This window comes from Catharus ustulatus, chromosome 1, assembly GCF_009819885.2.
Source record: "Catharus ustulatus isolate bCatUst1 chromosome 1, bCatUst1.pri.v2, whole genome shotgun sequence".
NCBI lineage: Eukaryota > Metazoa > Chordata > Aves > Passeriformes > Turdidae > Catharus > Catharus ustulatus.
Genome location: NC_046221.1, coordinates 99,076,196 through 99,101,139, shown reverse-complemented (window position 1 = coordinate 99,101,139; position 24,944 = coordinate 99,076,196). Strand labels below are relative to the sequence as shown.

The window sequence follows — 24,944 nt, the reverse complement described above, 5'->3', positions numbered from 1 at the left end:
TATAATTGTGTCTTTCAAACCCTTTTTCCTTAGCTACTGCCATCTATGTGCACTTTCATGAAGATAGCATTGAGGCTAATGTGTTGAACTGGCCATTAGGAACCAAAAATGCTCTCTGTATGCTGTCTAGAAGAATGGCAGAACAGAGTTTTCAAGTGTCCTTAGGCTAGTTGTTTTATAAACTGAGCTATAACGTGTCCAACAGCAGACTGAATTCCTGCTGAAGTGGTGATTGGAAGAGAGCATATTTGAAGGGTTTGCATAATTAAAATCACACAAGGACACCTCCCCTATGGAGTAGAAATTTATGCCTAGCTGAAAGGCCAGAAAAACACAATTTTTCTGTGCCACTGCAATACTGGTGCCTGGAACCTGTGCAGATTAATTATAATATATTTATGTTTCTCAAATTCTCCTTTGCTATCCTTCCTTTTACTAGTTCCCTCTCCACACTCACACAATTAAATTTCTCTCTTTTTGGCTCATTTTCAAAATGCATTATTTTTAAGAATTAGTATTTTCTGACTCGTTTAAGTCACTCTGTAAAGTTTTGTTTCAATTTACAGTCTCACATTTACATAACTCAGGTGTCTTACATGCTGCTCTGTTAAAAAATAAAATTAAATACTGCTCTAAACCAGGCAACTCACCAAGGGAGAGCAGGGTTTCGGACGCCACTTTTCTGATCTCTTCATTGTCAGACTGGCAGAGCGTGACCAGCATTTTAATGCTCTCAGTAGCCTGGGAAGTGCAAGAACTGCATTAGCACCACACAGTACACTCTGGGGTTTTTCCACAACCTTGCCTGGAAATAGTAACCATCCTCTGCACTGCTCTTCCCACTCCAAGCAGAGGGCTTTGGTGGAGGCAGGAGGAATGGCGTTTCCCTGAGGGGAAGCATTTGGAGGTATATTTGCTGCTGCTGGTATGGACCCTTTCTAATTCTCCTACCCTATGCACTACATACATAAATCTGGCAGACCAGCTATGTCTGCCACTTCTGACTATAGGATAGGTGATGGGCTGTGGACCAAGGCCATAAAATGCCAAGGTAAATGAACAGGAGACAGGGGTCTAGTGAATGGGCTTTTTATAAAGCATGTCAAGCCTGTTTGCAGACTTCTGCCTTGTCTCTGCTATTTTTGGGGAGAAAGCAAGGAATAATCCTGTTCTGTGATACAAAAATGTCAGGTCTTTGGGGAGAGCAGCTGTCATAGTGTCTCTGGCTAGCTATTTAATACTACAAGAGAGATGAGTGAAAGGAAGGGCAGGAACTGCCCCAGTGTGACACCTGGAAGAGGCACTGAGCCACAGAGCCAGTATTTGAGCCCTGTCAATCCAAGGGGTCTACAAGGTCTGGTATACATGCTCAGAAGGAGGGCTTTGCTGCCAGAGCCATTAAATCTCACCACCTTGTCCTCAGTGTGGTCACCTGTGTGTGACTCTGGGTAAGGCTGCACTGGTGCATACTGGTGACTACAGCTTAAATGCTTGTGAGTGATGGGGCCACAGCAACACAGAGCTTGCTGCAATCTGAGAAAAACCTCAGAGATTCAGTGGAACCTTGTGGAAGTGATGTGGATTAAACTGCTCTTGGGTTATCCCATCCACAGCCACCTCTCCATTGTAGCATTTCCATCTCTGAAGTAATAACTTCCAGCTTCAGCTTTTTCATTGAAAATGTCCCTCATCATTGCCTCCCAGGGATGCCTGCTAGCTTCTCATTACAGGGAAAAGTTTTGCCATATTTAATCAATACTGGATTATGTATTGGATGGCATCAGTTGTGACTGGGATGAAGTTACAGTTTAGAGCTGTTTTCCAGGGGACAGATTAGAAGGAGAAATAGTCAGTTTAAAGTGCATCTGTCTCATGGAACACATTTTTTGCCCCACTACCCCATACCAGCCAAGCTTGGGTGGCTGTGTCTCCCATGGATCTATACAACCAAAACAAAAGTGCATTTTCCCATCCTGTCATAGGCTAGAGTGCAAAGATGGTACCAGATGCTAACTGAAGATGTAGTGCCCAGAAGTACCAGTTATTTGTCACAAAACAAGCTGTGAGCTCTCTTTTCAGCTACTGCAGCCTACAGTCATTAGAGCTAATTTTATCCTGGGAAAGCAAATTTTTATCCTTATCAGTCAGGACTTCATGGAAAAAATCAATTTTTTTCTCTGTGATGTGGAACTGAGTCTCCTGAAGCCCATATGAGAGGGAGGAAAAGATATGCAAAACATAAAACTTTGCCAAGGTCACAGAGCCCAGGTGTTTGTGGTTTAGAAGGTTCTAAGCCTTTATCTGGAAAAGAATGGAGCAACACAAAACAAAAACACTACTGCTGCTGTTATTGCAAATTCTATTTTCTTGTTTGTACCTATGAGATGTCCTTTCTATAAAGCAAAGCCAAGCACCACAGTGTATTCCTTGTCTCTTACCTTGAGGTATCTTAGAGCCAAGCAAGCTGCTTTCTGCAGCTGGAGGTTGGGCTGGGTTAGTGCTTCACAGTAATAAATCAAGGCCTGAAAACAGATAAAGAAGAATAGCAATGAAGATGTCTGTGTCTCCATGGAGAAGGGTGGAGCATGGAGGTATTGCTACCTACTGTTAAAGGGAGAGCAATTGCAGCCTGCCTCCCTGACAGTGAGCATGTGGGATGGTACAGGATGGGATAATTCCCTACAGCAGATTCAGGCCAGACTTTTAGTCACAGATCAGCAGTCTCAGGCCAGCTTTTGGTGAGGGAAAGTTTATGATAAAGTGAGATGCACAATCTGTCATCTCACTTTGAAGGCCTTTCACCATACATCACCAAAGAGCTTTGAATGGGCCTTGGAGTCTAAATATCTCAAGAGGTGTTCCTTGAGTTGTCTCTTTAATGTAGGGATAGTAATGAACTAGTTGCTATGGACCCCAGGGAGACTCAAAGTAATGATTACAATGTCAGCATGAGCTGCTAGACCAGTTTACTGCTTGACCCTAGAAATCAGTAGCTACTACTGAGCAGAAAATCTCAGCAGCACTCAGCTGCACAGTGAATTCATCTGCAGCATAAGGCTTGCATAATAGCCTTACAGAAGCCACTCTGTGGTCCTTCCTGCAGGCAGTGAACAGGTATCAGCTATGCATGCCTGTTCCAGGAGAAAGTTATATTGTCCCTAAGATACTGCCTCCAGGAAGCTGGGGATGTAGAAGGCTAGTATGAAAAGTAATACCAAGAGGCTGCAAAAATTGAAGTGGGAGGGCAAGCAAATAAGGGACTGGATTGATAGACAAGAGAAGCAAAGACTGAGCTTCATTTTCTCTTCCCTTTGCCTTCCTTCTGCCACTCTTCCTCTTCTACCTGCCTTTTCTTTTGCTTTTTCCTGACAGAGAACAAGAAGGATAGTAGGGAAAGGTCTGCCATGAAAGGATAGGAGACAACCCCTAATTTCTTCTTACTCCTACTTCTCCACTCTATTTAATTTCTGTGTTTAAACTTTCCCTTTCCCTACTTGTTGCATTTGGTATCAGCGATAGACTCAAATCTTAGTTCTCACAGCTGAGCTGTGTTTGCCCAAGGCAGCCCGTCCCCTCCAGAAATGGCAGACTCCTTTCAGGAAAAAAAAAATCTGAGACCTATTCTTTGCATGTTGGTGATGCTGGGGACTGCTACCTTGAAGCCTTGGTCTGAAGCCAAGTTTGAGACAGGGCAGCAAAAATACTGAAGTGTGGAAGATAGCTGGAGAGAACAGCACTCAGTAAATATTTGCAGTTTTGGTTAGTACTTCTTTAGCATAATAACAGGTAGAAGCAGACTGGCATAAAGACAGAAAAAGACCTGCACATGTGCAGAAGAATTATACAGGATATCTTCTGGGTCAGTTTAACTCAAGCTTGGATCAGTTATTTTATATGCACAGACATTTGAGACATACAGGTAGAAAGAAGTCGTGATGACATGGGTCTCTCATGAAACAGGTGATTTTCTGCCACTTACCTTCTCCCTGAAGTGCCTGTTTTCTGCAGTTGCTGTCAGAAGTGATGCTACAGTCTCACTGACTTCATTTTTATTTTCATTGAGAAGTAAAGCCAAAGCCCTCAAAACTTCCTGCTGTGGTAGAAGGTTATTGGAGTTTATTTTGGACACATTTTGCTGCAGTTTTCCATCTTTCACTGACTGCAGCACCTGAACCACAGATGCTAGAAGTGCAAGAAAAAGGTCTGTGTTAGTTACTTTATCCTCTCAGCATTTTGGATTGATCCTTTCCTCTCTAGCAATGCTTTACACTACACACACTGAGGATATGAAAATATCTCCATCTGAGCAACTGCAGCATGGCAGTGTGTCTGCATGGGGTGGGCTTTAAGCTGACCCAGTTTCTCAGAACTTCTTCAGGTGAGGAGTAGAGTACATGGGCTGTGGGATGGTGCAGCACTTAGGCCTACCCAGAGCTAAAGGCTCACCTGTCAAATCTCTGCTTTTTGCTGGAAGATGTAAATTCTCCCACTAAGAATGGAAACCAAATATCCTTGCCAGTGTATTGACTTCCAGAGCATCCTTGTGAGAGCTTTTCCTGGATAGACTGATGTGTGCCAGAGCTAGAGCTAATATGTTTCAGAGGTGAGTTGAAATGCCATTTTCCTTCCAGGTTTTTGAGTAAAAGCTCCCTAGTATGCCCAAATAAAAAGGAAAACTAGGCAAGGTTCCTCAAACTCCTTCTCAAATAGACAAGAAGACTTGGCTTGGCATGGACTGCAGTCCAGCACACTTTGTGCTGCGTCTGCTTCTCTCTTTAGCTCTTGGTAGCAGAGTCTGCAAAATTCCGAGGTGCTGTGATCCCTTGGTTCCTGAGAATTGCTCAGCACTCTATAACAGGTGGTGAAAGACTAAGACATCATCCAAGCTGTGGGCACAGAAAGTTTCCCAGACCTTGGGCTCAGTCCAACACCATCAACCATTTCCTGAAAAACAGTGCTTTCAAAACAGCTTTTTCCCATTTGAATATGGAAATAGAAATGACTGAGGGTCTATCTGCATCAGCTCCTTTCCCTTGACATGCATAACAGTTCAGGTGCATTCACTTAATTGCCAGGACAATTCTTTGTCTCTTTTCTCTCCTCCTTCTATAAAACCAGCCTCAGGACTGAATTGCTTTGTGTTGAGCTCAGAAGGACAGGGATGTACTCTCTAACTAGCCAGCAGGATTTATATGCCCTACCTTCTTTGGCAAGCTGTAGCAAATAGCTTCCAAGGTCATTGACACTGTGGCTGGCAAAGTAGTTGTAATACTGAAACACAGTGATGGTCTCGGAGGACATGCTGGAGTAGAGGACAGGCTCCGTCCGGTCCAGGATCTGAGACACCAGGATCCTGAACACTGCAGGCAACCATGGACAAAAGGACAGGTTAGTGAGAGCAAAAGCCACTGGCAAAATTATGCAGTCCACTTCAAAACCGGAAAGAAAGAACTGCAAGGATACACATTTCCCAGTGTTTCTAAACTCAGCTGTGGTTAGGTTAGAAGCTGGACAGGCTTCTCCTTGTCTCAATCTCATTACCAGAGAATATCTTTGTAAGGATGAACCTCTGCCAGTTTACAGATGGCTAGTGCACCTTCCCATGCAATCAGTACAGCATTGTTTCTACTTAATCAATATCCTGAATTGCACTGCCTGTTACATCCCCACAGTGCCACTGAGGCAGGGGAGAGGTACATAGAGGCAGGATTTGGCTTTGCTCCTTTTTATGTTCCTGCACCAGTGTGGCATGCAGAAAGCCAGTCTGAGGCACTGTCTGTGAGAGCTGCAGCATGGAGCAGGGAGGAGGACACTGCCCTGTGCAGGCATCCACATTGCAGGTGGCCACACCTGGGCAAATCAGCCTTCTTTCCCATTCTGTCCAAGGGAGAGAGCTAGTCAGTATAGCTGGAGCTTGAGGTGTGGGACATTCCATGCAAGAGAAGAACCTGTGCTCAGACAAACTCACTTGAATGTGGATTCATTTCATTCCAGTGCACTGTAATGGGGTATGAGCATTATACAGATACACATAATTAAGTGCAAGGATTCCTGATTCACTGAGTCCCTTACAAATCCGTATTTGAGAATAGACTTTCTTTATGATTAGCTCATAAACCTTAAAACAGTATTTTCTTTTCTGTTAACCTCACCTTTTTTTTCATTCTTTGGGGCCAAAACTGTTTCAAGAGTTTTAGCATTAGTTTACAAATGAGATCTTGGAACTGTTGCCAAACAGATCTCCAAGGGGTTGGAAAATAAAGCTCAGTACAAAATTGTTCTCCATTTTGATGGCTGATACTTTTTTTGCAGCAGCAGTTTGTACCTGTTTCTGCAAGTCCTGGACACTCTTCATTCACTGTGGTGGCAAAATTGATATCCAACTGCTTCATCATCTTGTCTGCAGAGGTGTGATACACTCCTGAAGGGCCAGTACACTTCATCCAGAAAGCCAGCAGTGACAGCTTCTTGTGGAACTCTGGAATTGCTGGGGAAGACAAAATGAATGATGAAACAAAGCCATGCTGGAAGAAGCGACTCTGAGAAAAGAAGGTAAGAATGGAGGAAATCTCACCTTATCCCATTGATAAACAGTTTCTGTTTGCTGGGTCTCCCTGAGTCTTTACCTTCACAGAGCATGACCATGTGCTCACCCCAGGTTTGTAACGTGTTTTTTCTGTTTCCCACAGTAATGTGAGAAAATTTGCCCCAATCCAGCTCTTGGCATTGAATAGCACAAAATACTAGGGGAACACCACAAATGATCTGCACAAGTTTGGTCCCTGTCCTAGCACTCCTCTATGGCTTCAAGTAAGTCACGCAATTTTTGCTTCAATTTTCTGATATAGTAAATACACTTTGTAGTATTTACCTATCCTGCCAGAGTGTACATGAGGGTAACTATGTGTTTGTCAAATTCTTCAAAGTATTAAAATAGATGCAAAAAGAAAAATAACCAAGAAGTTCTCCATAGAGATGACTAAATATGAACATGTTCAAGGAGTTGTCCTATGCCTCTGATATTGCAATGCAAATCCTTCCTTTCCTCAGGAAAGAAAGATGGAAGAAGAATTTGGGTCTTCAGGGGTAGAAGTATCCCCACCCCATAACACCAATGACATCTGTCCATCTTCTGCACATCAAGCTGGATAAGAAGTCCTTTCTCTTCTCACTTGCATATTTCTGGATACCAGTGCTGAGGACAGATGTAGGTGACACCTGCCTGGCTGTGGTGACTGCTGCACCTCCTGGTGACCCTGAGCCAGCCCTTGCTACAGTGGCACCTCCTGCACTGCTGGTGAGCTCTGCACAGTGATTATTTCAGCACACACGCCCAGGCACATCCTTGTCAGCAGGGAAGCCCCTAAGCTGTTTCTTACCATCAGTAAGAGAGGTGATGTTTCCCAAGTTCTCAGTGCTGATCTCCGCAATATTCTCCATCACGAGGATCTGCCTGGACAGCTTATCCAGGAGGTCTCTTGTCACAAATGGTGTTTTACTGGAGAACACAATTTGCTGGTGAAGACAAATGGGAAGAGACAAAAAGAACTCATTGAACCAAAAAGAAAACCAGACTCAGAAAAACCAAAAAAACTCTGAAACACCTGCAGTAAAGTGACAAATTCATTGCCTGGAACCACAGGATCTCCTTAACTTAATTTTTTTTTCATCTTTGGGATATTTTTTCGTCCTAGTTGATATGCATCATTGTTTGTAGCCACTTTCATAAGTAATTTCTGATTAACACACTCCACAAAGCTAAAGAAACCCATCACCACGAGACTTAAAGTCAGGCAAGAATATTAATCTGACTTTCACACAACATAGGCTGCAAACTTTCAGGACAACCTGCATAGAAGAAGACTGCTCTTTTTCCACTTCATTTCAGCTTTGATCAATTACTTAGGTGCCTTTATTAATGAATTAATCCTTGCTAATACTTCCTACTGCTGATACCAGCATCTTCTTCAGCACTCTACATAATAATGTTCATATCAAATCTGCTCCATGTGTGGATATGGTTCAAGTTCACCTCACTCAGCTGCATATTTACTGTGTACTCTTGTATTGAAACAAAAAAACCTCCCTTTTTCTCATAGTTGTGAGTCTGCAGAGTTTCCAGCTCAGCACTAAGGGTGCTGGAATCAGGCTCATGCTCTATTGCCTCAATGAGTCTTTGGGGAAATCAAGCTAATTATATCTGCATGGAAGAGTAAAATGTTTGTGAAGAGGAAGCTGCAGCATGTTTTGATTTGTCAGGAAAACCCTGATGACCTCACTTACTGGATATTTAAATTTGCATTTGCTGTGCATGGGCTCTGAAAACAAACTACAGAAAAAAACCCTCTAGTTGTGAGCATGAACTGACAATTTTGATGTCCCGGGGGGCATCTCCTGCTGCCTTCACTGTGCCTGTTGCAGACAGAATCTCTCTGCCTCACGTGCAAAAATTCATCTCTGCTCTTGAATGCTGCAGGCTCACCTGAAGCTCAGTTAAGCAGAGGAGACAGCGTGTCTGTTTTACCTCGGACGACATGGGCTGCTTTAACTGGAACCCACTCCACTGAGGACCTCCCAGCAAAGCCAGCAGGAGTTTGTAACCCAGAGCAGGGGATGCCCCTGTCCCCCAGCGTCCTGCCCCTCAGCCCCCCTGGGCAGCTCATGCCAAGTGTCCCATAGTTCACCTGTCAGGTCTGCTCTGAAACAGGCCAGGATGGGAATGAAGGAGGCACCTCTGGTTGGGGTAATGGTGTCACCATCCTACCCCAGCATGGTGCCTGTCCCAGCCCTGCGCTCCCACTGCCTCGCAGGAGCAGCGCTGACCTTGCCAGCGTGCTTGTACCCATGCTGCAAGCAGGAATGATTTTAAAATAAATGCCCCAAGTGAGGCAGGCCTGGTACCTGAATGAGCTGGGTGCAATACTGCAAGTGCTTAACTATGGTTATGTCGAGGCTGTCGTTGCCTGTAGTCAGGGGCAGAGGGCTGCCAGCCACGCTGGTGCCCACACCCGTGTCCTCGGTGAGAGCTTCGCTCAGGTGGCCTCTGGCTTCTGGGTGCTCCGTCCTGTAACTGGGGAGGAGGGAGGGAGCAGGAGGTCAGTGCAGGGCCAGCAGCTGTCCCAGCAGACACACACCCACACCCACACACCCACTCACACACAAGGTGATGAGCAAAGAGCACGGCAGAAGAGCTGAAAGCACACAGAAACCTGCTGATGAGCACATCACATCACAAAGGAGCAGGGCTGTCCTGGCTTGGGTACAGGAGGGACATCCCCATCTAGGGGACAGACCTGTCCCCTGACTGGCTTGCCTTGAGTGATGTGATGCCCTCAACAGCAAGCTTTGTTAACCCGTGGCTACTGTCCCTTGGTGGTGACAGCTTTCTCCCATCTGTGATGAATCACCTGCCCAGTCACTCTGGATTAAGCACCATGACAATTGGTACCTTTCCATGCACTGAGCTGCTAAGAACAGCTCTGTGCTTTCAGAGACCTCCTGCTGCCAAATTTAAGGCTCATTGCAGAAGGAAAACCACTGCTGAACTGAGAGACATGATGTTTTCATATGCAGTTTTAGACACAATGTGTACAGCTTACTTTGCCAATTGCTTCTGCAAGAGTGTAGAGTTAGTCTTACTGTGTTTTAAATAATTATTTCCAATATTGTCTTGCTGTACAAATGACCCTCTCTGTGTTTAAATGCAAAGCCTGAGGTCAGTCCCCAGATGGCAAGTGTGTTTGGCTGCAAGTTCAGAAGTTTCAACACTTGCAATCTTTGCACTGAGTCACACACTTACACATCTAAAAATGGAAGTGGGAATCTGCACTGTCTGGGGATGAGCCAGAGGGGAAAAAAAGAAATTTTAATTTCTATTTTAACTGATTCAAGCTAGATCCTTCAATCAGCACAGACTGGACTGAGGTCAGAGTGCCAGTTTAGCAAGCAACACAATTTCCCAAATTTTTTTCCCACCAACTCTTATTCTGGAATGAGGACATGAGATGGTGGGAACTGCATGGTTGTTGCTTGTTGCACTCAAATTGCTTTAAGCAAGCTGTGAGTAGTATAGCTGCCTGGTTGGAAAGCGCAGGCAGGGAGGGAACCGTGTTCCTTTCTTTTTTTCCAGCTCTAGTGCCGCTTACGTGCCTGCTGGGCATCGTGTCAGCTCAAAGGATGCAAACATGCTTTTAAGATCTAATGATTGAAGCACAGCATCTTAAAGTCACACAACAATGGCAGGCCACTGCACAACACCACAGCTTTTTTGTTTTCTCTTTTTTTTTGCTTTTTTTTTTTTTTTTTTTTTTTTGTCAGAAGACCAAAAGTGATGAAAGAAAGGCAGGTAACACGCAGGGCCATGAACAGAGTACCAGTCATCACTCTTCCATTCCAAAGGCAACCTACATCATGCTGCTTAAATCTGGCCCTGTGTTATTGTTACTGACAAGCTTAATCCACTGCAAAGACTCATTCGGCTAGAGAGAAAAGACAAAGGGAGGGGGGAAAAACCACAGAGGAATTAGTAATTACATCCAAGGAAAGCCAGGTCCAAACCTATGTCAAGGAAGAGGCTCTGCCAGTATTGAGGTCAGCTTAATTTAATTTACCCTTCTCCTTTGGAGGACAGATTGCACATATTTGAACATGGGGGAAAAAATGGTCCTGGAAAGTAAAGATTTTGTATGCAGCAGCCATGGGGAGCCCTCTGACCCTAAAACTCATCAAGGATTAGTCAGTCTTCCTTGAATAAATTGTGCACCAGGATCCCCTGTTAGCGACAAAGAGCCAAGGTGTCAGTTTGGCATAAGCACAGCTGGCAGGTTCTACAAACTTACCTATTCTTCTCAATCTCAGTATCTGAAAATACCGAGTCTGCACCTCCTCCACCATTACAAACCTCCACACCACCACCATCCTCATCATCAAAGTCAGAGGTGTTCAGGAAATCAAAGCTTTCTAAAGCACTTTCAACTGTTAGACTTAAACTGGAGGACCTGCTTCGGCTTACTGCTGGCTTGCACTGCAAAGGCAGAACAAACCAATGTAAACCCCAGATATTAGCTACTACAAGAAAGAAAAAAAAAAAAAAGATAAAGCTTTAAACTTCAAATTCTTCATTTTATTTTTAAAACTTCATTTTATTGGGTGTTTCATTTCAAGTCTTCATATTCATAGCATATACAATCAAAGCCTGAGAACTGGGAAAAGCCTTTCACTTCTCCTCCCCTCCTCATGCTACCCACTCTCTTCCCCACAGGAAAATCCTCAAAGGCAAAATTCAACGTGTTTTATAGAAATGAGAAGTACTTCTTGAATCCAAGTTTTGCAGCTCTCGGCATTTTCCAAAAGGAATGATGGGAATTAAGGCAATGGAAGTTGAAAGGGGAAGGCACATTCCTTAATTGCTGTTCTAGCTACAGAAGCCAATTTATACATATCCAATGGCACAGCCTGATTTATTCCAGACGTAACTCTAGCAGACCTTAGCCAGGAATTAATTTGGTCCCATAGCTGCACATTTATTAATGGAATGAGAGGAGTTTTGTGACCTTTGAAGCCAAATGGATTATCAAGGAAAAGCCAATAAGGCATCAGATTCCTAGGTGATGGAGAAAGGCAGTATTGTAACTCAGAAATTAACAGTGCTAGAGAGAGGAGGGAAACCATCCCACCTCACTGCAGGGAAGAAACGCAAAGGAAACCCTGCTGTTGCTGTAGGAAATATGAGAGACTCTGGCCTCATGTGGCAGTTCATCCACTTGTGCCCACAGAATTGCTTCCAGGGTCATCCTGAACAATCAGATGTAACTTGAGGGATCATCTCCACCGGTTGGTGCAATGACTTCAACATGTTTCACACTATGTGATTATTTGATCAGAAACAGACATGAGCCACTGGTGCCATTACACAAGCCACATCCTCCACTCCCAAGCAGGAGCCACGACTTTGTCTCAGCTCACAGAAAAATGCATCAGCCTCCAAGGAGTTCAGATTCAGCACCAGCTGCTCTAGAGCTGAAGGGAGTTGGAGTTCCATTTGCAATTCGTTTGCACACAATACTAATGGTCATACATTTGCACTTAGGATGTTTGAGTTCTTAAACTGACTGTACAGTCATTAGCTGATCAAACACACTTCTCAACACATCTGCGACAAGGATGAGGCTGTATCCTGCTTCTTGTAGAACACCAGCTGTTTCAGCTTCCATTTCCTTCAGGGCTTGGTAGTGCACCTTCTTCAAGCAAATGCAAACAGCAACATGTGGGCCATTTTCTCTGCTCATCTAATATGATCAAGAAGAGGTTTCTTCAGCCACAGCTGGATTTCAGCTCAACCTTTCTGCAAGAGGAACCCATGCAGCCCCTTTCTGCATGATTGCTGGAGATGCTGAATGTCAGTCTGTGAGCTGATCAACAGGTGACATCCACACTTCCTCAGATCTGGAAGCGGCGTCCATCTCGAGTGTGCAGTAATCCTGTCTGCACATGTCCATCCTCTCTGCCCCCATCCCATGTTTGTCTGTTTGTAACTTCTGATCAAAGCAGCCTAAGTAAACAGTCTCCACTGTCTCTCTGCCCTTTGGATAGCTGACCTCTTTGTACCAAGTTAGAAAATAACAGTAATGGTACCTTTGCCTGCTCAAACCTCTCTAGGAATAAATAATACAAGGAACAGGGGCTGCAGGCTGTCAAAAAAAGCACTTAACTTGGGAAAGTACCGTGCAGCTGTAAACACCAATGGAAATAAGGAGGTTAACAAAGTTTCTTTGTAAAAAAATAATGCAGAAGAATGAATGACTTCCAACTTCCTCCTTAGCCATGATTTTGAATGATGAGGCTTAAATGACTAGCAGACCAACTTGCATATGAATATGAAGATTTTGAAATGATTATTTCCCATATAATACTGTTTGCAGAGTAAGGTGTCATGAGCTGTTATTCATGGGGGAGATACAAGTAATAGTGATCCTCAGTAAACATATTAACAACACTCATGCAAACCCCTTCTGATTTTTAACATCATTCTCTGCATCTTGATGCAATGACAGGATGTCTCATTATGTAAATGGATGAGGGGAAAAAGGAAAAGGCCGTGCCTAGGTGACATGGGGACAGCAACCTTCAGTGATACTTGTGCTCCTAAATCCCTTTGGCAATTTGGAAAATTCAGGTTCTATGGCTACAGGGCCGTATCCTCAGCTAGTGTGGTTTTGCACAGCTCCACGGATTTCAGAGCTAGTATGCTAAAGTACAGCCACTGAGGATGTGACTCATAGATTTCAAAGGTAGAAATTTGGCTGCATTAGATTTCCAGTAGGCACAAGCAATGGGTTCACAAGTAGTGATTCACAATGGCTCACAAAGCATTCAGAGAAGGGTATAATTTAATTACCCTTCTGCCATAGCACCATTTTCTCTTTCCCCCAGGTTTTGATAAAAGATCTGTTGCTTTAGGACACAAGGCTGTGATAAACGTGCTGCTGACAAAAGTTTAAAAATGCAACATTGTGAAAGGATGCTCCAAGCAGGAGCAAATCTGCTGCTTCCAGGGAATTCTACTATTCTCCAGAAAGCCTACTTTGATGTTTGTGAGGCAGGTGAGGAGATTCTACCTGCTCAGATTTTCTTTAGGGGTAGCATTTTCTGAAAATGTACTCACTTTTAGGATGTCATCTAGATGCATCACTTCTTGATCCAGGTCCTGAAACTCTTTATACTGCTCTTTATGTGGCTCAAGAGCTAAGAGAAGCCCTTGCAAGGCTTCCTCAATGCTTCCATCAAGATAAGATTTATATCCTTCCGATTCCCCACTAATGGATCCCTCACATGGCAGCCTCTCTGGGGTCAGGGGTGTGTCTGCTGATGTAAGCCTTTTGACCAGCTGCTTTGTGATGTTGCCCTCATAGGTATCCAGCTCCACAGGCTTGAGTTCTGAACCTTCATCCGTGTCCTGCAGGAGAGACACCGGGACACTCGCTTCTACAAAGACACGATCGCTCCCAGCATCAGAGATTTTTTGGCAAACTTCAGGAGCTGCCCTTGGGGTGTTCTTGCTCTCAGCCACCACTCCCTCTCCATGGGATGGCAGGTCCTTTGGCTCAGCAACAGAGTCTCTGCGGGAGTCGCTGCTGCTACAGTCCAGGCTTGAGCTCTGGGAGGACTCAAGGGCTTGGTGCTGGGTGGGGGTCGCTCTGATGTCGGGGCTGGAGCTGACATGAGCAGACTCTGCTGAGTTGGCAGGGGGCACGGCATCTTCGTAAGGCAGGTCACCAAAAGTGAAGGAGAGAGGCCGCTTCTCAGTGGCTGCTGTCCCATTTTCAAAGACATCATCTGGCAAATTTGACTGAAAAGAGAACAGGGAGAAAATGTTTTTCATGCAGCTTTGGAAAGAGGAGAAAAATACAGCATGTGCCCAGGAAAGAAAAATGCAAGGAAAAAGATTAAAGAAGCATTCAAGACTTGAGAGATGGAAAAAATACTTCAAATCAAACTTCTGCTTTGACCTGGCACAGCTCCTTAATTTCAGTATGAAAACTGCTGGAAAACCTGGGCTCAGCATCTCTCTGCTAAATAGAGAGCTCTAGGAAATGATCTCCAGAAGAGAGACATTAATTCTACTCACCCTACTATATTCTCTCAAACAGCATTTCCAGTGCACTGCTCTAGTTCCTGTACCATGGCTCTTTTTAATGGGATTTTACGTAAGCCAGCTTGTCTGCATTTTCCTACTTATTACAGATTTCTGCTCTATTTATTTTCTGACTTCTAAAGTAGCAATCTGTAAAATGTAACACAGTTTGCTCCAGAAGTTTCTCTAGTGTCATGGTGGTTAGTAGTGTGCTATTGGTTTTTATCCAATGTCCTGTATGTGGCATGGATATACGTAACAACTGTTGAACAAAAGTCATACAGGAGTCTTGTCCAACATGAGTTTCTGCTGAAATGAGTCAGCAAAATTTGTAGTGTATTGAGCAGGACACTGATCATTTAAGAAGCAAAAACCAGCCTATGCAGACTCCAGACTCATGAGGGCAGATATATATGTATGTTTATCTCTGACTGACATATGGGGAAAAAATCACTCACCTACACCCTGGCTTTGTAATGTGGCCAGCTCATGGAAATGCACGGCACAGGTGGAAGGCAACTACTATTTTGCTGACAATTTGGTGGAAAGAACTGTAGGCATTCACAAGTTGTTAAGCTTAAGGTTTACGTGTCCCAAACTTGATTTTTTTTCCCTAGTATTATTAGCAGCCTTTTTTTCCTAAACATAATCATAGTCAAAGGTATATTTCTTCTTGCCCTTGACAGGGGTATGCTTTTAGTTTCTGAAAGTCATGTTACTAGGGAAATGTAGAGCGTCAATCAGCGTAGCAGGTGATTTTTAAGAACATTGTTGGCTTGTTTCCTGCCCTGTTCTCTGCCCACAGATAGCTGACTTCTGATCATTATCTCGGTAGAAACCAAGAGGAATTTTGATTTAATATGAGCCGCATGGGCTCACAGTTATGTCCTGCCCTCTAATCAGTCAGCAAAATGAGCAAGTTGCAACAGAGAATAACATATGAAGCATGCCTGGGAATGGAAATGCCACACAGGAACTGAAAGAAATCCTTCAGCAAACAAAAACCAGGACTCACATATAGCTCTAGCCCTGCTTTTGGGCTTAGCCTGAGCGATGGCAGGTCACTAAAAGAGCGACTGCGGCGAAGCTTGTCAAAGAAAGTGTCTTGAAGAGCATCTAAGATTGTCAACTTTGGCCTGTCTTGCAGGGGATGCAGCCATTTCTTCAACAGTTAAAGCAAAGAGGATGTGAGGAAGGGCAAGTTAAATGAATGCTTTGTAGCAGAGTACTAAATTACAGGCATGGGACGTGGCACATGTAAAGTTAATCTCTGTACAGATGGCCCAATTAAGCATTCAGAATTCAATTCATGCAAAACGTAGGAACACCCTGTGAATATCTTCAGTACAGGGGCAAATTTTATCACAGCATACTTAAAAATACTTGTGCTATAATGGTTGTTTAACTAATGTTGCAAAATGAAAACATATTTTTTAAAGATTATTCGAGCATCACAGCAGTCAGGCAGGAAGGATAGGTATGCGCATTAATTGGCCACATAGTTTCAAAGATGCCAGGATCATAGTCACCTTCTTTTAGGATTAACAGCTAGGAATGCACTTGCTTTACAAGTATTTATAAGGGTAACCTGCTGGAACCAGGGGAAAAAAAGCTTAGACACGTAAAGCAATGAAATGTCTGCAGTGTTTGAACTGCTCTAAGGTTTCTCATTGCATAAACACGAAGCCAAACAGAGCTTACAAAGAATGAGTGGTCCTTGAAGGTTGGTGTTTCAGGAGTGCCTTGGCTGTACATGGACATTCTCCTCTGGAGAGCAGATGCCTTGCTCAGATTTCCTGTAGATGGGGTCAAGTCTTCAACATCAAAAGGACTATGGATACACAAGCAGGAGGGGAGAAAATAAAAGGTTGTTAGGCTGAGCAAGAGGACTTTCAGGCCCATAGAAGGCATTTTTGAAAGGGCGGTTTATTAGCACATCAAAACCCAGAGGTAGCAAGTTTTTAAAATAAAGTGCTTGAAAAAAATGCTGTTAATTAGACAGCAGTCTCAGAAGCATGGTTTTCAGTTCTGATAAAAGTGTTCTCTCAGAAATCATTTATGTAGTGTAGTCTGATGTCATTCTTCTCACATGAAAGGTATTCTTGGATTCCAGTTGCCAAGTGTCACACATACTAATGAGAAAGGTGCTCAACTGTTAATAGAGCTGCTGCATTGTAAAGGAAACCAGGAGCTGATATTGCTGGCTTCATCTTTATTGCATTACAAGAAACAGCACACATGACTGTCAAAAGTTAAATGCATCAATGCTTCTTCAGAAATGACATTTACTTATTTCATAAAAATGCAGTGAGAATTTGGTTTGTATCCTAAGGCTACCAGCTCACCTACACTGACCAGTGTGAATAGAAAATACCAAGAGACTTCTCATCATCCTTGCAGTGTATGAAGCCCTTAAAAGCTAGCTTTTCAAGATGGGCCATTAAGGTATGCATGAACTCCTGAACTTTGCTATGCTAGTGTAAATCCATAAATCCAGCACTGATTTTTACAAAATATTATATATATATATATATGAGCACTCATAACCCATTTTTAAGCTTTGAAGTAAGCTTTAGGCGATTCTGAAAACTATGATCACTAAGCAGTTCCCATACCTTGTAATGTCAGTACTTACCAAACCTAATTTAACAGCTGAAACTAGGCACAACCCTCTTTACCACAGGAAAAGCAGGCAAACTCTGGCTGACCATGAACTACTTCTCATATATCAAATGTGGGCCACAGTTCCTTCACAACATTCCTTGGCAGGAAAAAACATGGAGAGAACGACCCCCATGGCTGAACCATTTTTCTTTGGTTGAGGTTTTACAGCTGATTGATTGACTGATTGATTGATTGACTGATTGATTGACCAAGGAGTTCTACTTACTACCAGGTGATCTCAAGGTTCAGCTTTACTGTGCCAAGGTCATTGATATCTACTGCAACCACCTGAGGCCGAGCTGCAAACAGGTCTTTTGTCTCACAGGTTACACTTCCCACAAGGATATGAGTAGCAAGCCCTTTAACTTCTGTGACCTGTAGGAAACAAGAACAGGATATTCAGGATCACACAAGGCATTGCAATCCTTAATCCCAACATAAAAGTTTTGTTTGCCTGGTCTGGCCCCCTCGCTAAAAAGCTTCTAAAATATGATGGTTTGTTTCATTACTTAAGGAAAAAATCTAGGGTTTGGTGTTGGTTTTGTTTTGGTTTTTTTAAGAATAGCATAGTTGCATATGATCACGATTCCATGTTTTCTTCATGTTTTTTATAGGACAACCATACTGGCTCAGACCAAGGAGCTGTCTAGTCTTGTATTGGATCTTTTACACTAATGATAACCAGAGCCCAAGGGAAGAGTGAGAACAGGGAGGGCATAGAGTGTCTCAGCTGTTGACATATTCCTGACTGGGAATCTTCTGATGTAACTTGCCTAATTAATAATTCCCAAGGGAGCTCTCTTCCAGGTATTTTTCTTTTGTAACTCTGAAGCCATATAGTTGTTTGCACCAAGGATGCACCATTGCCTTTGGTGAGGACTTCCACAGATCTACTGTTGAGGAACCACCTCTGTGTATGTTGTTAGAGTAGAGCACTATTCATATTTAGAGATATATTTGGCTGTAAATTCAGAGTGACAGCTCTATATGCAGCTCCTACACAAACCGGTCCTTTGGCTGTTTGCTTGAAAGTCAGTTTTTGAGCCTTTTATGTGCCAGTGTTTGGACAGAGTCCAAAAAGGGAAGAGAGTATATACATTAACCTTAATAATACTGGGATTCTTGTGTACTATAAAAAGGGGTTCTTTCCTAACTTTTCACCTTAAACCTGTGTGTTAGATTGAGGAGAGTGACTCACCATGTGTCACAACTTGCTTTTCATTGAAAACCTACTGTCTCACGCATTTGGGATTATTTTGATCGTGGGTTTTGTAATCACCTGCATTTTTTAATGAAGTCTTTGCTGTGTCTAAGTGGGCCATTTCTCCTCAGACTTTCAAGACATTCTTCTGTTTAAGCTACCTAACCAAGGACATCTGGAATGGTTTTTAGCAGCAATTTCTAGACAGGGGTCAGAGAATGGGTATCTAGGTTGGAGGCTTGTTGGAAAGAAAGCATATGGACTTCCAGCCAGGAGAAAAGTGTTGGGAGGCTGGGGGCAATGAAGAGATGGAACAGTGATGGAAAGACTCCAGTTTGGGAAGAAAATCTCTCCCACAGCTCTCACATACTGTGGTACCTAAACTGGACAATACTACAGCACTTCAGTAGCTGTGTCAGAAATACTAATTATGGCTCATTTCTGAAGAGTTTCATGATCTGCTTCTGTGTTTTTGCTGATGGTGCATGAGAAGGCAGGTTCTTGACTCCTGCATGCATACCTTAATGGAGATCAGTCCAACAATGAGAGGGAGGAAAACCATCTCTTCTCCATCCCAGCTTTGCTTGCCATTCACTTCTATTTTGCCTTTCAGTTTCCATCGCTGGCGACCGTAACGCATGAAAATCTAAAAAAGAAAAATCCTCTTATTTTCTGGAGAAATCTGCTCTCATGATGCACAAGTATCACAAACAGAACTGCGGAAAGGGTCTGAGAAAGGCTGGAAGAGTTAGTGGCACAGGTACTGCCCTTCCACTTCCCATCGAGTCAGAAGGAAAAATCCACTGGAGGATCTCTATCTCTCGGCTCTCCTAATTGCTCCTTTTGGTACTGTACCGTTCACCCAAATTTTTAACTTCATGTAACTTGATGGCTCATAACAAAACTGCAAGGCATTTTATTCCATTTACAGGGAAAGTGGCAGGGTAAGGGAGATTTGGGAGGGCAGGATGAAAGCACCTGTGGTCTATCCTAACATCTACAACTTGCTGGATCTTCTGCCTTCCCAGACAGGTGAGCTTTCAGCTTATTTCCCATCAGAGACCTCCCCAGCTGTGAGGTTTTGGCAGTCTGATGATGGAAATGAATGATATCCATAGTGCAGTAACCCAATTTGAAGCCTCAAGAGCAGGAAGATCACTATGGGCCAGCTGGGAGACACCTGCACCAACTAAATGGCCCCACAGAGGAAGCAGGAGTGAGAGCAGCAGGAGTCACTTGTCACAGGGAATGAGAGTGGGAACAAATGAATCTGTGATCAAGGCAGCTAGAAAGTACTGGTTGGGGGGATCCACTATCAATCCACTGCAAATTTCTTGCAAGGTTAGTTCTGTTCTGGTAGAGCTAGAGGCTTTTATTTTAATCCATCTCTAATTAAACATGCTCCTGATAATCTCTACTGAAACACTGATGCAGCCTCACAGCAGGTAATATCTGGGTCTCAAGAAATGGTTATTCAGTGTCTTTCTGCTACTTAGATCTATGATGAAGTAGAGCCTATGCATTCCCTGAAGGTTGCTTGTAAGGATGTGTTCCATTTGCCTTACGTGCATGGGATGGGGCATATGCTTTTTTCCAGGGGAATTAGAAACATTTGTCACAAATAAGATTTCTAAAAGCTAAAAAAAATGCTCATAGTTCTTCAAATAGCTGTCACTCAGTTCTCTGAATGTAAAATCCATGTCTTCTGACAGATGCCCTGACAAAAGCAGACATACGGAGAACTGCAAGGTTTTCCAGAGCACACACAGCAAAAAATAATAGCTGTTTATTGAGGTGCTGATGTGAAATGATTATTCATCATGATATAAAAAGCAGCAGAGGTATGCCTTCCTCTTGATTCTTTTGCTCTTTAATAAACAATAAACTCATGCAGACATACCTCATATTGATCTCCTGGGCAGAGCCGAGCGAAGCCAGCCAGACCTGAGAAGGAAAGACACAGAGGGGCTGTGGGAGGGCCTGGGCTGCCAAGCGTGGCTGAGCCCAGAAGTGGGGTGCAGTGGGGTGCCCAGGGCCAGCACTGCAAGAAGAGAGCAACACTCCCCTGCAGCCCCCCAGCTGCTGTTTATGTCCCCCCCCTTACTGCTGCCTCCAAACCAAGACAGCCCACCATCTTAACTTTCCATTTTCTTCTTTATTTTGTATAAAATTCGTTGGGCTGTGGTTTCTTGCACATGAAAGATTTATACCTTCCAGCTTTGTTTCCCTATGAGAGCCTAAAGTTTCCTTTTATATAATAACTACAGGAAAAGGAGAAACAGCTTCCTGACGTCATCTGGCTTCAGACACTCACTGAGAGCCCCTCCCATGGTGAGGTGTAGGCGAGCTGCTGATCCCCGTGTAGTGCTGCTCAGCGCTAACCTTACTGAGCTCCACACTTTAACACAGATTCCTTTTTAGTGCATCTTCAGAGAGACACAGCAAGCAACAGGGGCTCCTTCTGCTTGGCATTTCCATAACATTAGCATTCCCATAATAGCTGAGTGTCTTTCAATAGTAAGTGCATCACAAAATATGACTGACATCTGTAATACCAGATTAATCCCATTTTTCCCCAGAGCGGGAGAAGTAGCACAGCAAAGCACTTGTGATCTATGTTTGGTTTGGGGGTTTTTTAAGGTAGGACATAACAATGCTATTTTTATATCAGTACTGTGCATATGAAATGAAAGTTGCCTGAGGGACCATGCTGAAATCCAAGGGGAAAATCCAAGGGGAATTACCACCCCTCTCCTGGCCTGCTGACCTGCTTTTCTACAGGATTCAACTGATTGTTTTTCCCACAGAGGGAGCTGCTCCTTTCTCACAGATCCCTTCAGTACGTAGCCATTGCACTTGCTTTGGTATAGAAACTCACCCAGCTTTGCCTGTGTGAGCCTAAATCTATGCCTCTAGTGTTGCAGTGCCCACAGAAACTGTCCTGAGGCCACATACAAAGCCTGTGGCAGAGAAAGGGATGCAGCATACAGGGGTGTGTTAAAATCAAGGCAAGTATGAGGAACCGTAGTGCTAGCTGTATTTGCAGGGATGAATTAGTCTTGCTAGTTGTAGGAGAAACTCAATCCCTGCATGCAGTCATGGACTGTCCCTGTGGTCTAGTTATCTGCCTCTTCCATTTCTTTGACCAGAAAATAGTTTTCTTTGCTCATCTTAGTGTTTAGCAGAACAGAGAGGCCCTTGCACAGAGCTCATATTACCAATTCCTTTCTAATTTATTTACTGTTTATAAATAATTTAAGATTGCTAGCCCTCCACCACTGCTTCTCTCTCACCAGTCATGCTTTTGTAAGTGAATTTGATCTCTCCTGGGACACATCACCAGAAGCATGTTAGGAAAATAAAAGGTCCTTTTTTTGCCCAGTGGATGGGGTGGGTGGGTGAGGAGACTCCAGCTTAAAACTCCATATGGATGTCAAGGTCTATGAGCTGTGACTGGCCCAACCAGGCTGGTCAAATCTTTTCAGCATGCTGAAGAAGAGGCTAAGTGCTGCCTTGACATTAGGGCATAACTACTTTCTCACAGGGAACAAGTTTTTGGTGGCTGAATGGCTTCTGGGGACTAAAAAAGAGGCAGGAACCAATGGCTCTATCACACAATTTCAAACATCACGCCTCTGTAAAAGCCTGAGCCTTTAATGCAGGCAGGACAGGAGATTAGTTCTGGGGGTCAGCATAAGTAATCAGGGGACAGGGTCATCACATGGCTGTGGGAAGGAGGCAGGGCCACCTGAAGCTGGTGCAGCTCTGCTGGGGTGTAGGATGCTGAACTCCTGACTGTGGCTGCTGGTGCTGGGCTCCGTGTCACAGAGCCACCAGTGTGCCAGGTCAGCATACTGTCCTCCCTTGAGAGAAACATCTGGGCTTTTCACCTCCTGCTGTCCTGGCTCTTCAAACAGCTGTAAGGGCACTTTCCTGTGCACCACAGCAGGACACCCAGATTCCATGCAGGGATTTCCACACTGGGTTTCCCTGGTAAATTCGAACAACTGATTAATCCTGACTGGTTAGCTAATCCTGCTGGTACATTTATTATCTTGATTTTGAAAAATGATCAGGCTTTTTTTTTTTCTATAAATATTAGTCATAAAAGCTCTGTGCAGCTCCCCTGCTTCCTGACAGCATTGTGTAGGTTGGCTTGCTTTCAGTGAAAGTGACAGAGGGCACAAAATAAAAATAACTTTCACTGGAATGGCTAGGAACAGATAAGCTTTGGGGAGAGGAATGCTTTGATTTTAAATTAGATCCTAAAGTTAGCTGGATATGCTGCAGTATAACTTAAGGGGGAAACTTGCTGTGTGATCTGCAGGCTTTTGTGCCAGAGCTGTTGCAAGCCTTAGCAATAGTGATGGTGGTATTGTACTACAGGATTCCTATTCCTAGGGAGAACTATCTAGATAGAAATCTCAGTTGCCCTAATTAGAGAATACTTAATACAGCATTTCTCCTTGCTGTTTTCTAATTTGGGCTTCTTTACATGATGCAAACTGTGTTCAGAAACTGCTTGTGCTTTGTGCTCTGCTCCCACACGAGTGCAGTACCTGCCTTCTCCAGAGCCCCTGAGTTCTGCCAGAAGATTTGGCATCCAAAAGAGAAGGGGCCAGACCTCTTCAGCCAAGACATTTGTGACACTTTGACACCTTCGGCAACATGTCCCGCTGTCAGGAACTGTGTGCTGCATTTACAGCAAGAAATGCTCCAAGGGAGCTGGAAAATCCCTTCATACACTCTGTGTATACACTCTATACATTTGTGTCATTTCATGTCCATGCTGGGGTTCTGCTGTGGGTTCTTGTACAGAAATATCTGGCTTAGTCTCTGTGTGTTCAACTAAAACCTGAGGACTGGAGCTAGGAGAACTCCAACATCTGCTGCAATTGTTTTCTCTAACATGAGAGCACAGAGTAGCTATTTTAATTTAATCTAAAATTAATCCTAATCTTATGCAATGCAATCATAGGAAATAACTGTAATAAGGCAGGCAGAATCAAAACCTTCTATGAGATTTGTGAGCTCTCAAAACTCCACCAGCAATACTGTGGATGCTTTAATTGGCAAGATATCAAGTGAAGAATTAAGAGTTCATGAATATTTAGATGCCGACTTTGTTTTATAAAACTATTCTCATGCCAGTGACTGAAGATCCAAAAAAGATATCCCCTCCCAATCTCTTCTTGAAGACATTGAGTCTTAAAAGTATTGCTTATCAGCAATACCTGATGATCCATTAAGGCTTCAAGTAAAATTGATTTAATTATATTCAAACCCACAAACTCCCCTGTCATAAAGACAAGGAATAAAATGGAAAGGTGAACTCCATCACACAGTTACCTAGGAAAACTATCCCCAGCTTTTTGCTTTATTTACATTTGGTCAAAAATAGTATTGGTCACAATTAGCAAAAGTAAAGGAGTTAGAAATAGCTGACGTCAAATTAAGAAGCCATTTTAAATTTCAAGTTCAGCTCCATTGAAATTCAGATAATTTCCTAGTCACCTTCCCAAAGAATTACTGAAATAGAGATAAAAATTATAGCAGCCTTTGAAATTGAATTGCTTTGGCTGTCGGGAGGAGTCTTTGTGGGAGGTAATTAATCTATAAAACAAAAAGCAGAATCTCAAAAATTCTGAAAGCACTGGTGTTCCTGTTTCTGTAATCCTTTCCAGTGGGCAGGGGTGTAAATTGAGAGTTTGAAGGCTCAGCATTGGGAGAGGTGGGGAATGGGAAATTCCACCTCTCATAAACAGGTGTCACACAGCATGTCTCAATGCCCTCACCAATGTGTGCAGCAACTGCCACTGTTTCTGAGAAAGAAGGTAAAGGTGAAAAGGTACTTACCTTTCATCTTGATGCAAAACTCCCCCAATAAGTTTTCCAGCTCTGCTTCTAGGGTACACATGTTCTGTGTTGGAAAAGAGAACAATGAGGTCAGACAAAACTTCTTTAGGATTTTTTTTTAAGTTCTGTTTGTAAGGATAGATTTAAGATATTTTGCAATAAAAATCAAGCTCAGAGCCATCCTTCTTGTTTAGCTAGGTCTGGCCCTAAAAAATCGTAGCTATAACTGCTTTTTTTGACACTGCAACCCTGTGGTTCTCTGCTGATGCATGCTAATCCTCCTGACTGTAGTTCATCACCTACTGCCTGTTTAATAAAATAGATTTTGATCACAGCAAGTACGACACATAGGATGCAGCATATGTCTGTAGGCACAAGGTTTCCAGTCAACCTGCCAGCCCTAAATCTGCAGGTGGAAAGGAAGTAGTTGGAGTTTCAGGAGGTTTGTGGCAGATTTATGCTTTTGTTTTTGTGCTGCAGTTCCTAGGTATAACCTGGCTCTCATAGAATCTAAATTGTTATTTCAAGGAACTCTTTGGGCCCATGTAACCATGTCTTTGTCAGCCATCAGGAATTCACCTGAAGAAAAAC

General features: G+C 43.4%; 1 protein-coding gene across 6 annotated transcripts in view; it reads right to left on the bottom strand.

Annotated features, from left to right (window-relative positions):
- The window catches only part of RIPOR2 (RHO family interacting cell polarization regulator 2), a 69,412-nt gene that overhangs the window by 5,328 nt on the left and 39,140 nt on the right, over positions 1–24,944 (bottom strand). For 3 of the 6 annotated variants that reach the window (XM_033060774.2, XM_033060765.2, XM_033060783.2), the window contains exons 8-22: positions 24,354–24,417; positions 20,398–20,441; positions 19,018–19,143; positions 17,523–17,671; positions 16,334–16,463; positions 15,648–15,794; positions 13,664–14,347; positions 10,839–11,023; positions 8,902–9,070; positions 7,380–7,515; positions 6,326–6,487; positions 5,202–5,360; positions 3,980–4,182; positions 2,439–2,522; positions 651–741 (exon numbers count right to left, since the gene is read on the bottom strand). In XM_033060774.2, coding sequence (XP_032916665.1) covers positions 651–741; positions 2,439–2,522; positions 3,980–4,182; positions 5,202–5,360; positions 6,326–6,487; positions 7,380–7,515; positions 8,902–9,070; positions 10,839–11,023; positions 13,664–14,347; positions 15,648–15,794; positions 16,334–16,463; positions 17,523–17,671; positions 19,018–19,143; positions 20,398–20,441; positions 24,354–24,417 — 2,533 coding nt within the window. Of the gene's footprint in view, positions 1–650; positions 742–2,438; positions 2,523–3,979; positions 4,183–5,201; positions 5,361–6,325; positions 6,488–7,379; positions 7,516–8,901; positions 9,071–10,407; positions 10,479–10,838; positions 11,024–13,663; positions 14,348–15,647; positions 15,795–16,333; positions 16,464–17,522; positions 17,672–19,017; positions 19,144–20,397; positions 20,442–24,353; positions 24,418–24,944 lie in introns of all 6 variants that reach the window. The other 3 variants (XM_033060804.2, XM_033060796.2, XM_033060790.2) reach the window with 2 other exon arrangements.